Source organism: Scyliorhinus torazame, chromosome 27 (genome assembly GCF_047496885.1).
Source record: "Scyliorhinus torazame isolate Kashiwa2021f chromosome 27, sScyTor2.1, whole genome shotgun sequence".
Taxonomy (NCBI): domain Eukaryota; kingdom Metazoa; phylum Chordata; class Chondrichthyes; order Carcharhiniformes; family Scyliorhinidae; genus Scyliorhinus; species Scyliorhinus torazame.
In genome coordinates this window covers 24303419-24318383 of record NC_092733.1, presented here as the reverse complement: position 1 = coordinate 24318383, position 14965 = coordinate 24303419, and the positions used below count along the sequence as shown (strand labels likewise).

Sequence of the window (14965 nt, the reverse complement as noted above, 5' to 3'; positions counted from 1 at the left end):
ACGCCACTGGTAACTGGGATCCAGGCTGAATATTTGCCATCCACCACCACTCTCTCACTTCTATCGGTTAGCCAGTTCGTTATCCAACTGGCCAAATTTCCCACTATCCCATGCCTCCTTACTTTCTGCATAAGCCTACCATGGGGAACTTTATCAAATGCCTTACTAAAATCCATGTACACTACATCCACTGCTTTACTTTCATCCACATGCTTGGTCACCTCCTCAAAGAATTCAATAAGATTTGGAAGGCAAGACCTACCCCTCACAAATCCGTGCTGACTATCCCTAATCAAGCAGTGTCTTTCCAGATGCTCAGAAATCCTATCCTTCAGTACCCTTTCCATTACTTTGCCTACCACCGAAGTAAGACTAACTGGCCTGTAATTTCCAGGGTTATCCCTAGTCCCTTTTTTGAACAGGGGCATGACATTCGCCACTCTCCAATCCCCTGGTACCACCCCTGTTGACAGTGGGGGCGAAAAGATCATTGCCAACGGCTCTGCAATTTCATCTCTTGCTTCCCATAGAATCCTTGGATATATCCCGTCAGGCCCGGGGGACTTGTCTATCCTCAAGTTTTTCAAAATGCCCAACACATCTTCCTTCCTAACAAGTATTTCCTCGAGCTTACCAATCTGTTTCACACTGTCCTCTCCAACAATATCGCCCCTCTCATTTGTAAATACAGAAGAAAAGTACTCGTTCAAGACCTCTCCTATCTCTTCAGACTCAATACACAATCTCCCGCTACTGTCCTTGATCGGACCTACCCTCGCTCTAGTCATTCTCATATTTCTCACATATGTGTAAAAGGCCTTGGGGTTTTCCTTGATCCTACCCGCCAAAGATTGTTCATGCCCTCTCTTAGCTCTCCTAATCCCTTTCTTCAGTTCCCTCCAATGCCCTGTCTGAACCTTGTTTCCTCAGCCTTACATAAGTCACCTTTTTCCTCTTAACAAGACATTCAACCTCTCTTGTCAACCATGGTTCCCTCACTCGACCATCTCTTCCCTGCCTGACAGGGACATACATATCAAGGACACGTAGCACCTGTTCCTTGAACAAGTTCCACATTTCACTTGTGTCCTTCCCTGCCAGCCTATGTTCCCAACTTATGCACTTCAATTCTTGTCTGACAACATCGTATTTACCCTTCCCCCAATTGTAAACCTTGCCCTGTTGCACGTACCTATCCCTCTCCATTACTAAAGTGAAAGTCACAGAATTGTGGTCACTATCTCCAAAATGCTCCCCCACTAACAAATCTATCACTTGCCCTGGCTCATTACCCAGTACTAAATCCAATATTGCCCCTCCTCTGGTCGGACAATCTACATACTGTGTTAGAAAAGCTTCCTGGACACACTGCACAAACACCACCCCATCCAAACTATTTGATCTAAAGAGTTTCCACTCAATATTTGGGAAGTTAAAGTCGCCCATGACTACTACCCTATGACTTCTGCACCTTTCCAAAATCTGTTTCCCAATCTGTTCCTCCACATCTCTGCTACTATTGGGGGGCCTATAGAAAACTCCTAACAAGGTGACTGCTCCTTTACTATTTCTGACTTCAACCCATACTACCTCAATAGGGTGATACTCCTCGAACTGCCTTTCTGCAGCTGTTATACCATCTCTAATTAATAATGTCACCCCCCCCCCCCACCTCTTTTACCACCCTCCCTAATCTTATTGAAACATCTATAACCAGGGACCTCCAACAACCATTTCTGCCCCTCTTCTATCCAAGTTTCCGTGATGGCCACCACATCGTAGTCCCAAGTACCGATCCATGCCTTAAGTTCACCCACCTTATTCCTGATGCTTCTTGCGTTGAAGTATACACACTTCAACCCATCTCCGTGCCTGCAAGTACTCTCCCTTTGTCAGTGTTCCCTTCCCCACTGCCTCATTACACGCTTTGGCATCCTGAATATCGGCTACCTTAGTTGCTGGACTACAAATCCGGTTCCCATTCCCCTGCCAAATTAGTTTAAACCCTCCCGAAGAGTACTAGAAAACCTCCCTCCCAGGATATTGGTGCCCCTCTGGTTCAGATGCAACCCGTCCTGCTTGTACAGGTCCCACCTTCCCCAGAATGCGCTCCAATTATCCAAATACCTGAAGCCCTCCCTCCTACACCATTCCTGCAGCCACGTGTTCAACTGCACTCTCTCCCTATTCCTAGCCTCGCTATCACGTGGCACCAGCAACAAACCAGAGATGACAAATCTGTCTGTCCTGGCTTTTAACTTCCAGCCTAACTCCCTAAACTTGTTTATTACCTCCACACCCCTTTCCTACCTATGTCGTTGGTACCAATGTGCACCACGACTTCTGGCTGCTCACCCTCCCCCTTAAGGATCCTGAAGACACGATCCGAGACATCCCTGGCCCTGGCACCCGGGAGGCAACATACCTTCCGGGAGTCTCGCTCGCGACCACAGAATCTCCTATCTATTCCCCTAACCATTGAATCTCCTACAACTATTGCTTTTCTATTCTCCCCCCTTCCCTTCTGAGCCCCAGAGCCAGACTCTGTGCCAGAGACCTGGCCGCTAGGGCCTTCCCCCGGTAGGTCATCCCCCCCCCAACAGCATCCAAAACGGTATACTTGTTTTGAAGGGGAACGGCCACGAGGGATCCCTGCACTGTCTGCCTGTTTGTTTGTTTTTTTCCCCCTGACTGTAACCCAGCTATTCTTGTCCTGTACCTTGGGTGTGGTTACCTCCTTGTAACTCTTCTCAATCACCCCCTCTGCCTCCCGGATGATCCGAAGTTCATCCAGCTTCAGCTCCAGTTCCCTAACACGGTCTTTGAGGAGCTGAAGTTGGGTGCACTTCCCGCAGGTATAGTCAGTGGGGACACCGGTGGTATCCCTCACCACCTACATCCTACAGGAGGAGCATGTAACTGGCCTAGCCTCCATCCCCTCTTACCTGACAGAATATAGCTGCCCTGTGGACTAACTAGATCTCCGCCCTCCGACCCTGCTCCCAGTCAGCTTCACTTTCTGTAAACTCCTGGCTCTCTTCGCACTCTTTGCGGAAATGTCGGAAACAAAATGAAAGGAGCACCTTACTCCCTCCTCACCAAACTCTCACTATCGCACTCAAATGCACCAAATTCAGCACTCAGCGCAAACAAAGTCTGCACTGTAGGGGATCACTTTTATACTGTGAATCTAGCCTCTGAAAACTGGCCTAATCCAATTAACTAATTAACAAGCTCCAGCTGCAAGTGCCTACAAGTAGAAGCCTGTTTAAAGCTTATTGAAAATTCACCTTCTTCTAAACCAAACAGCAACTTTTAAGTTAATTAACTAAATAAAAGAAAGACTAAACTTTAGATAAAAATGAAGCCTTATACTCCCTCGGTCACCAAACTCTTACTATAGCACTCAAAAAGCACCAAATTCAGCACTCAGTGCAAAACCTTTGGTGACAGTGCAAGTTACACTCCTCAACATTGACTCTGGGCCCCATGAATTTTGCTGGTATCAGGCCGGACATGAGCAAGGAAACCGCTTGATGTTTACAATGTACTGCGTACCATCACCTCACCCCCATGCCCCACACCCCCACCACCAGCTGATTAATCAGTACTCCTCCATGTTGAATACAACTTGGGGAAAGCACTGAGGGTGGCAAGGGGAAAGAATGTACTCTGGGTGCGGGACTTCAATGCCCATCACCACGAGTGGCTCAGTAGCAACAGTACTGACCGAACTGGCTGGCTGGCTGGTAAAGGATATAAACTGAGTCTGAGGCAGGTGGTGAGGGGACCAACAAGAGGGAAAAACATACTTGATCTCATCCTCAACAAATATCTGCCACAGATGCGTCTGTCCATGACGGCATCGGTCGGAGTGACCAACACACATTCCTTATAGAGATGAAGTTTCGTCTTCATATTGAGGATGCCCTCCATGATGTTGTGTGGTGCTCCCACTGTGCTAAATGGGACAGATTTCGAAAAGGTAAGTACAAAATCTAACTTATACTCTAATGTTCTCAGCAAGCACGCAGTCCGTATAAACCAATATGTGATCTGTGGTCGGACACATCACACTCTAAACCTAAGTGATGGAATCCTCCCAGTGCAGACTCTAAGGGCCCCTCACCAACTCTCCTCAAGTGCTCATCTCACTGGAAGCCAACTAGTCTCACAGAAATTTCTTTCACATCAGGATTTTCAATCTCCACTCTCAGAAAAATCGCCTTGGAATCTTCTCCCAAATGACTTTCTTTCGGATGTCTTCCACATGGATCCTCCAGAGTTCCTGCAAGGGATTCTCTATCTGGTGCGGCGCACCCTTGGGATTCTCCGTCTCACCAGCCGGCCAATGGGGTTTCCCCATTGTGAGCAGCCCCATGACGTCGGGAAATCCCCAGGCGCCCGGCGCAATGGAGAGCCGCGACAGCAGAGAATCCAGCCCCCTATCTCTCCTTCCGATCCTCCACTCCAATGGATTGCCCCGCATATTTAAACTTCGCCTTCCGTGCACGTTCTCAAATACTCAGCTGTGCCAAGGAAACAATCACTACCTCAGAAGCGCACAGTAAGGTGTCACCAGCATTTTGTTGTCTTCTCAGATCTTCTGGCTTTTACCTTCAGTCTGCTTCCTGCAGCTTTCGCTCATTAATTTGGAGCCTTCTTCTCTGCCCCCTTCTTTAACTTCACTGGACAGGACCTGTATTCAAACTCTCACCTTGTTCCTTGACGTATCTGCCATCTTCGGGCCTTCCTTGTCCATTCCATAATTTTGGGACGTTCTTCTATAGCCTTGGACTTGCTCTCTGTTCCTTTCACATCCTACCCGCTCTGGCACTTTCTGTGGACTGGTGTATTCCTTCTGGGTCACCTCGTATATCTGTCAGTCGCTCTCTTACTCCCTATAGCTAAGCAATGGCACAATTTGTTTTCCCTACATTGTGTTTTGTTTAACCGCCCTTGGAAACACAAATCTTCAATTCGTAAAATCTCATTGAAAATGCATTCGTCAGGGGGTCACGGTGTGAGTTTAGAGTAGCTGCATTTTCACGAGCTCTGGCGCTACTCGTTTTACACCTTTTTTTTTTTAATGCTGATGCACATCCCATAATTATTTCTCTCTGGTGTATATGTCCTGTGCCCTGTTCCTGTAAGACCCTGGCTAGATTTTGTGATGAGCCGAGTTAAATCTCAAAATCCTTGTTTGATTGAGGCAGTTGGAGGTGGCCGGGTTTTGGTCCAGCTTGCGGTTTTGTTGGTGATTGGGCCGATGATTTTGTGGACAATGGTGTTGGTTCCTTGCCCCAGGTTGTTAGTGCTCACTTTGATGACATATGAAATGTCCTTGAGAGAATTGCTCAATAGGGCAGTCTCTTTGTTGAGGCCTCACCTTCAGTCCTTGGCAATCCTGTTGAATGGAATGTCAATTATCCAGGTCGATCCAGGGAGATTTACTGGACAGGGAGAGTTTGCCCAGTCTTCACGGCCACATTTGAAAGTTGTATCACATCGTCAAGTTGGAGACCCGACCACTGGTCTTACGCTGTCTTGCCCACAATGCTCGTTGAGAGGCGTTGGAAGCGGTTCGACATGTCGGGTCGCCGCCTCCCACCGGAGCCTGGGTTTCTTGCTGTCTGGGCTTGGGGCGGTGTGGTGGTGGAGCAGGCACTTGATGAAACTCTGGAGGGATCTGAATGCTGCTCAATGTTAGACATTTAGCTGCTGTTGTATAAAGAGTCAACGGTTCTGCTGCTTTTCCACAAACCACCTTTAATTTCCCTCAACAGACTTTGCACAAAACTCTAACATCATATCACCTGACACAAGGGCCACCTGAAGCCCGTTTACATATCAGTGTCAATATTTGGATGCTTAACATAAATGAGACAACTAATTGGAATGTCTCTTAACCCATTACTTAACACTCGATAATCCTGTCATGTCTTTGGCCTTTCCAAGCTCCCTGGATGGACAGATAATGTATCCTAGAGAAGATTGGGTTCCTTGTGATCCTTCTTTGTGGTCTCTGGAGTTGTTGGAGTTGGGGAAAATGTGTGGTGGTGCGCGCCTAGTTGGGTCAGTTAATCCTTGTTTGACTTGTCTCCTTCCATATCCTCTTGGCCGCTTGACTGGTGGCAGTAGTCACTTGATCAGGTAAGTTAGGTCAGGAGTCTCTGTGTTTACCTGGGTTGGGCAGAGGGTGGGCTGGGTGGTGGAGTGAGTTTCCCTTCCCTGTGTTGTCCTGTTTTGGGGGCGCCTGTGTGGAATCCATAATATCCTGTTCTTTGGCGAAGGGCATGAGTTAGTGTGGAATCTAGAATATCATGTCCCTGAGTGAATGACATAAGTCTGTGGAGACAGGACGATGGAGGTAGCCTTTTCAGGATTGCGCTTTTCTGTAAACTACCGTAACCTCCAAGGGCAAAGGGGAGATGATTACACAAAAGAAAGATTGAAAGACCTTGGTCTTCTATTGGTCAGTATGCCCTGTCTTCTATTGGCAAGAATTACTGTCCTTTCATTGGCCAAAAGTGAAGGTTTTACTGTGATATTATTGGTGTGTGACATGCAAATGACGGATTAGACTGCAACTGTAATTCTATTGATGAACTAAGCTATAAATGTTTCTGCTTCGCTGGACTCAGTCAGAGCAATGCAGTGAGCCCCAATGATGTTGCTCTCCTTGTGCACAAGTCAATAAAGATTAATCAAAGAGTACTCCCGTGTATGTCTTGCAATAACTTCGACACCTGGTCTGCCCTTCCTCTCAAGATAGGATTCTACTGGGGAGGTAGTAGCCTGTGAGCTGCAGGGTCTGAGTGAGAGTCTGAATGCTATGGATCGGCATTGTTGGGAGTCCTCCTTCAGATTGAGGGGAGGCTGGGTGGGGAATAGAACCGGCCTCCTCCCAAGTGGTCTTATACAGTGATTTCTGGATTGCCCTCCTTTTTGAAGCCTCTGCCCTCGGTAGTATTTCTTTATTCTGTCAGTGTTAGTGTGTTGGGAGACGTTGACCACAATAATTACTATCCGTAGTAACTTTGTGAATATTTGCTTCTCTTCTCTCGATAAATGTGCGTAATGATGATCACCCTGCACTGGGCGGATGTTTGGGTTATGTTACGTCTGGAGGTTATATGTAAAATATCCTCTCAATGACTTTTCAAATGGTTTATGTGTTTTTTGTCTTTGTTATTTTGGGGTTAAAGAATCGACTGGTTCCTGCAAAGGTACTTTATCCGAGGTCTTTTATCCGAGAAAGGGGCATCAGAATGTGTCACAAAAACAGGAAATACAGGATAATCTCAGCTGGTCTGGCAGCATCATAATGTGTTATTGGTGCCTCTGGTCCGACTGGAGCTGGGGGAAATGTGTTCTGGTGCTCGCCAGAATATGGCACAAAGATCGTATCCTAGAATCTCGTGGGCCATGTATGCACTCACTACGTGGGAAGGTGTGCGCCATCTTACTTATCCTCCTATAATCCATTCTCGAGTGTATCCATTGATACATGTGGAAGCACCAGGTTTAGTAATTAAGCTGAACCAATTGTGTTGTTTCGTGTTGTTTTGTGTATTTTGTTTGTTGAGGCATTCATACTGTGCTGTGCGAATCTCGAGGAGTTGTGTTATTTGTTAAAATCAAAAAACTTTAAGAAAAACATATATTTTTTTAAATGCATGTGTACAAACAGGGCTTAGACTTCTTGGCTTCATTTCACAGAACCGCAAGAATGAAACCAAATCCAGGATTCACCACACAAAATCTTTCAAAAAGTAACTTAAATTTAAATCTACATCTTGTTCCGAACAGTAAATTCATGGCCCAACATATCCCCCAATCGACCAGTACCACAAAGTGAGTGGCTCAACATTGCTTCAATGCAGGGTGCAGGAGGGCATGTCAGGAGCAGCAACAGGCAGACCTAAAAATGATGTGACAACCTGGTGAAGCTACAGCACAAGACTAATTGCATGTCAAACAACAGGAACAGCATGAGATAGACAGGGATAAGCGATCCCACAACCAATGGAGCAGATCTCAGCTCTGCAGTCCTGTCATATCCAGTTATGAATGGTGGTGGACAATTAAATGACTCACTGGACGTGGAGGCTCCATAAACATTCTCATCCTCAATGATGGAGGAGCCCACACTTCAGCCAAAAATGCCAAGTGGAGATCTATCTCCAGCCCTTCCGGAAGTCCCCAGCATCATATATGTCGGTCTTCAGCCAATTGATTCACCCCACCTGATATCAAGAAACAGCTGAAGGCACTGCATACTGCAAAGGCTATGGGCCCTGACAATATTGACGTAATATTAATGAAGACTTGTGTTCCAGATATTGCGGCGCCCCTGGCCAACCGAGAGGTCCAACCCAGCCAATCACATCAATCAACGCAGCCAATCGATCATCAATAAAGTGATGATGGAAGAGGTCATCAACTGTGCCATCAAGTACACTTGCTTACCAATAGCCTGCTGACTAATGCTCAGTTTGGGTCCTGTCAGGGTCTCTCAGCTGCTGATTTCATTACAGCCTTGGTTCAATCAGGAACAAAAGAGCTGAACAGGTCAGGAATGTTATGGAATACTGCCCACTTCCCTGGATGAGCGCAGCTCCAACAAAACACAAGTGGCTTGGCATCATCTAGAACAATGCAGCCCGCTTGATTGGCACCCCACCCACAAACATTCACTTCCTCCACCACCGATGCAGGGTGACAACCATGTGCACCCTCTACAAGCTGACTGCAGAGACTCACAAAGGCTCCTGACATGGAATGCTGTTTCTTCACTGTGGCTGAGTCAAAATCCTGGATCTTCCTCACTAACAGCACTGTGGGTGTACCTACACCCTGTGGACTGCAGCGGTTCAAGAAGGCGGCTCACCACCACCTTCTCAAAGGCAATTAGAGATGGATAATAAGTTTGGGCCTTGTCAGCGATGCCCATATGACATGAATGAACATTAAAAAAAGGAATATATCTGTATCTCTTCTCAGCAAAATACCTGCTCTTTATGGTTCGGAATGGGGTTTAACATTCTGACTTTGACATCTCCAAAAATTAAGCTCTGACGCCGAGAGGTAAATGTCACCGGAATCGCTCTTTAGGCAGAAGCAAGAGCAGTGCATCACAGGATTCAGAGTTCTCAGAATGACCTCAGAAGCTTGGGGAGTCTGCAGTTCCCCTTCGTCTTGTCCATGACAATGCCTCGGCCAATCAAATTCAACTTGCCAACCAATCAGCATTTCTGTTCCTCTGCCGTATAAATTGTTGTGATCATTTGAAATTTGGCACCGTTGGGTTAGTCCTGATGAGTGCAAGATGATAAGCTTTGGCAGCATGCCTCCTTTCAGCAATATTCGTGTCTCGGATTAATAAATTGATTTTTGTTCCAGATATCAACGAGTGTGAGACAAACCCATGTGGTTTGAATGCAACATGCACCAACATGTTTGGAGGTTTTGAATGCACCTGCGATGATGGATTTGTGTCAACCACCGGGGAACGTACCTTTACCGATAAAACAAAGACCCGATGCCGAGGTAAAGACTATTCTGCTGGAGTGGAAACATCTAAAACTTTTATTTGTTTTTCACTTTCGATGCTGATAAATCTTTTCTTTGCAAGGAATAAAAACAGAAAATGCTGGCAGAGCTCAGCAGGTCTGGTAACATTTGTGGAGAGAAGACTTGACCTTCACACTGTGATGAATCCCAGAGCAATCGTGCTGTGGTTGTTCATTCTTTGTTCTGAACTGAACTTCCCAACATTGTTCACCTTGTATCAGATTATCATTTATGAGATTCCCCTTTCTGTATATTAGCTGTCTGTGCCAGAACAGCGTAGGCCTGAATTTCACACTTGGCGTGTGCACAGGGATATAGAACCCTCTCCCGTACAAGACTGCACTCTCAACGCCATTTCTTTCTGGGTGACCAACTAAGGTCCGACCAACATGAAACACATCTTTTGGTTGGCCTGCCATTGTGGGCGGGGGCGGGAACAGGTCAGGCAATGGGTCCAATGGACTTTGGTAACTCCACTTAACTTCCAGTGGAAAAACAGATGAGGCTTTCAACATGGGGTTAAGTTGTGGTGGTAATACTCTGGCTTTTCGGAAATTAACTGATCTTGTCTAAAACTTTCACAGACTCAATGTACATTTGTATATCTTCACTGTGAAATATGCTTTGAAAATCTACACGTTTGGTCCAGCATCTGCCACTTATTCAACTAAACTTTGTGGCAGCATTGAGGCTGTGTGTGGGGGGAGGGGGTAAAGCGTTTCGGGGATGGGAGGTTTCCTTCATCTACTTACAACAGTAAAGTAATAAAAAGTAATGAACAAGCATTTCTCCAGCAGCTTTCATAACTTCAGGGTATCGCAGGACACCTCCTGCTTTTTGAACTATGGCAACTGATATAATGTGGAGAATGTGGCAGCCAGCCAATTTGCACACAGCAAGCTCCCATAGACGGCAATTTGAACCTTTTACATCCATCTGAGAGGGTAGATGCGGTCTCGGGTTCATATCACGCCTGAGCACTGGCACCACAGACAGTGCAGCACTCTCTCAGCACTGTGCTGGGTCTGGAGGCCTACACGCTCAATTCTCTGAAGTGGGGCTTGAACCCATAACCTACTGAATTCCAGAGAGCAGAATGCTCCAACGTGGTGGACACCCATGCCAGCACGGGTGCATGTTGTCTACCTGCTTTTGCAGTGGGTCTGAACTGCCCAGCTCAGGTGACACAGCTGGGGTTAATGGCCGTGGGTGGGGGGTGGTTGCAAAGTGAGGAAGGGGGTGCCATGGGCTGCAAACAAAGTGCGGTTGTCACCTTTTGTAGGGGAACACTTTCTTAAAAACTCTTTTTAACACTGCAGGGATCCGGTCATATTCTACATCTACTGCTGGGTCAGTCGGGACACTTCCAATGACAAATTTGCAGTATTTGTATGTTGGGTCATCCTGAAGGCATGGGTCATGTGGGGGGGGGGAGGGGGCCTGACGTTCATAGAGCCCCTACCCTCAGATCAACAATGCTCACTCCCTCCCCATATAATTACAGTCGCATTGTGCCAAATGGCCATGGATTTAGGAGGCCAATATCTTTTGTAAAAGTCCATGTTCCACACAGTTTGGACCGACTGATCTATTTTGTTGGAACTTTGACACCGATTTGTAAGTGAACCAGTTTTGACAGCAAGCACAATCAAAAGGAAATCTGACAAAACTCTCAAATATGACAGCAGCAAAATCACAAATAAAATAGGAGTCCTTCTGCTCCGAGGGTCTTTTATCCCACCCTCGGGAGACAAATTGTTAAAACCGTTAACGCCCGCCTGCCTTTTTTTGCCTGTACGACGAGCGCTAAATCGCACGGGCAAAGTAAAACCTGTGTTAAAAGACTTTTTAATGGACTCCATTGGCCTTTAATTGTCGGTGGGTGTGGCTGCAATTCCTGTAAGTGCCTGCCAACCTCCATATTACACGCGTGTGCAATGGCATTGAGATGTACGCCCAATGTCATTTTGCTTGTGCCGGACGTCGAAACGCAAACTTCAGGCCATAGTTGGAGAAAAATTCAATACTTGTGGAGGGTAGCACAAACATAATGAGCAACGGAGAGGAGAGTTAAAGGCCGGAATTCTCCAGCCGTTGCGACTCACCATTCCTGCCAGCACCCCCGCTTGCAGGTTTCCCGGCGGCTTAGGGTGGTTACAATGGGAAATCCTGTTGACAATTGGCAGGATGATTGAAACCAGCCAATGGCGCACAGCCGAGAAGCACGCGGGTGGCAGACCGGAGAATACTACCCGTTGGGTCCTTTTGCAATGTGAAGCAGTTATCTTTCATAACGAGATTCAGCGTGGTTTTTTTTAATTAACATTTTATTGAGGTATTTTTTGGAATTGCAACAGCAGCAATATAAACATTGTACATAAACTATTAACATAGTGCAAAAAGGCCTCCCTCTCCCATTACTTGTCTACACTAACCTAACCCCCCCCCACTACTGCTGACGGTTAATTATCTGCAAAGCAGTCGATGAATGGTTGCCAGTTCCGGGCGAACCCTAATAATGACCCTCTCATGGCAAACTTAATTTTCTCCAGGCAGAGAAAGCCAGCCGTGTCCGATAGCCAGGTCTCTGACTTCGGGGGCTTCGTGTCCCTCCATGCTAGTAATATCCGTCTCCAGGCTACCAGGGAAGCAAAGGCCAGAACGTCTGCCTCTTTCTCCTCCTAGATTCCCGGATCCTGCGACACCCCGAAAATCGCCACCTCTGGACTCAATGCCACCCTTGTTTTTAATACGTTGGACATGATGTCAGCAAACCCCTGCCAATCTCCCCTCAGTTTTGGACATGCCCAGAACATGTGGACATGGTTCGCTGGCCCTCCCACACATTTTGCACACCTGTCCACCACCCCAAAGAATCTGCTCATCCGGGCCACCGTCATGTGAGCTCGGTGCACGACTTTGAATTGAATCAGGCTGAGCCTTGCACATGTTGCGGTCGCGTTGACTCTACTCAACCCGTCCGCCCTAAGGCCCTCCTCTATCTCTCTCCCCAGCTCCTCCTCCCACTTTTTCTTCAGCTCCTCGCTGTCCGTCTCTTCCGATCCTATAAGCTCTTTATATATGTCCGAAACGCTCCCCTCTCCTATACATCCTCTAGAAACCACCCTATCCTGAATCCCCCTTAGCGGCAGGAGTGGGAAGGTTGGTACCTGCCTCCGCAGAAAGTCCCGCACCTGCAGATATCGAAAGTAATTTCCTCCCGTCAATGCAAACATCTTCTCCAGCACCCTCATCCTCGGAAAGCTCCCCCCAATAAACAAGTCCCCCATCCTCTCAATCCCCGCTCTCCGCCAAATTCGGAACCCCCCGTCCATCCTCCCCGGGGCAAACCGGTGATTATCGCAGATTGGGGACCATACCGATGCTCCCTCTGCTCCCACATGTCTCCTCCACTGCCCCCAGACTCTCAGGGCCGCCAGTACCACTGGACTGGTGGAGTTCCGCGCCGGCGGGAATGGCAGAGGCGCAGTTACCAACGCCCCCAGGCTTGTGCCCTTACATGAAGCCGCCTCCATACGCACCCATGCCGACCCCGCCCCCCCCCCCCAACCAGCCATTTCCTAACCATGGCTATATTAGCCGCCCAGTAATAATTGCTAAAATTCAGCAGCGCCAGCCCGCCCGCTCCCCGACTCCGCTCCAGCATTACCCTCCTCACTCGCGGGGACTTGCCCCCCCCATACGAAGCCCACAATAACTTTATTGACCCGCTTAAAAAAGAAAATGGGGAGTCATTGGAAAACGAATAGGAATCTCAGGAGGACCGTCATTTTCACCATTTGAACTCTGCCCACCAGAGATACAAACAGCGCATCCCATCCCGGAAATCCTCCTTCGTCTGATCCACCAACCGGGCCAAGTTCAATTTATGTAGCCGGTCCCAATCCCTCGCCACTTGGATACCCAGGTACCTGAAACTGTCCCCTACCACTCTAAATGGCAGTTCCCCAGTCGCCTCTCCTGACCCCTCTCCTGGATCACAAACATCTCGCTCTTCCCCATATTAAGCTTATACCCCGAAAACCGGCCGAATTCCCCTAAAATTCCCATAATTTCTTCCACCCCCTCCATTGGATCTGAAACATACAAAAGCAGGTCGTCCGCATACAGCGAGACTCTGTGCTCCACCCCACCGGACCAGTTCCTTCCAACCCCTCGAGGCCCTCCGAGCAATTGCCAGCTGCTCTGAGCAATTGCCAGCCAGCACAAACAGCAGTGGGGAGAGGGGGCATCCCTGTCTCGTCCCCCGGTGCAGTCTAAAATGGTATAAAGTCGTCCTGTTCGTCCGTACACTTGCCACAGGGGCCTGATACAGAAACCTGACCCAGTCAATAAAGACCCTCCCAAATCTGAACTGCTCCAAAACCTCACAAAAGTAATCCCACTCAACCCAGTCAAAAGCTTTCTCCGCATCCATCGCAACCACTACCTCCACCTCCCTACTCTCCGGGGACATCATGATCACGTTTAACAGCCTTCTTACATTGGCCACCAGCTGTCTGCCCTTAACGAACCCCGTCTGATCCTCCACAATAACGTCCGGTACACAGTCCTCAATCCTGGAGGACAACATTTTGGCCAACAGTTTGACGTCCACATTCAACAGGGAAATCGGCCTGTAAGACCCACATAGCTCCGGGTCCTTGTCCGGTTTCAGGATAAGCAAAATCGTGATCTGGGGCAGAACCCCTCTTTCCCTGGCCTCGTTAAACACCTTCAACAGCACCGGTCCCAATATCCCAGAGAACTTTTTATAGAACTCAACTGGGTACCCATCCGGTCCCGTGGCCTTACCCAACTGCATGGCCTTCAAGCCCTCCACTATCTGTTCCAACCTGATCGGGGCCCCCAGCCCTTCTACCAGCTCCCCGTCCACCTTCGGGTAAGTCAGCCCCTCCAGGTAGTGTCTCATCACCTCCGGCGCCGCAGGGGGTTCTGACCTGTACAGCCTGCTGTAGAAATCCCCGAACGCCTTACTCACCCCTGCCGAATCCCCAACTAAGTTCCCATCCCCGTCAATAACTTTCCCTATTTCTCTAGCCGCCTCCCTCTTTCTGAGCTGCTGTACAAGCATCCTGCTGGCCTTCTCATCATGCTCGTATATCGCCCCACCTCGCCTTTCTGAGCTGTTCCACTGCCCTCCCTGTGATTAACAAGCCAAATTCCACCTGTAGCCTCTGACATTCCCTTGAAAGCCCTGCCTCTGGAGTCTCCGCGTACCTCCTGTCGACTTTGTAGAATCTCTTTTACCAGTCGGTCCATCTCTGCCCTATCCCTCCTGTCCCTGTGAGCCCGGATCGAGATCAGCTCTCCTCTCACCACTGCCTTCAGCGCTTCCCAGACCACCACTGCCGAGACCCCCCCCCCG

At 48.2% G+C, this 14965-nt stretch overlaps 1 protein-coding gene across 1 annotated transcript in view; it reads left to right on the top strand.

Annotated features, from left to right (window-relative positions):
• Positions 1 to 14965, top strand: part of LOC140403311 (adhesion G protein-coupled receptor E1-like) — a 331002-nt gene that overhangs the window by 210861 nt on the left and 105176 nt on the right. The window contains exon 10 of the mRNA XM_072491155.1: positions 9406 to 9552. Within this exon, the coding sequence (XP_072347256.1) occupies positions 9406 to 9552 (147 nt within the window). The remainder of the gene's footprint in view (positions 1 to 9405; positions 9553 to 14965) is intronic.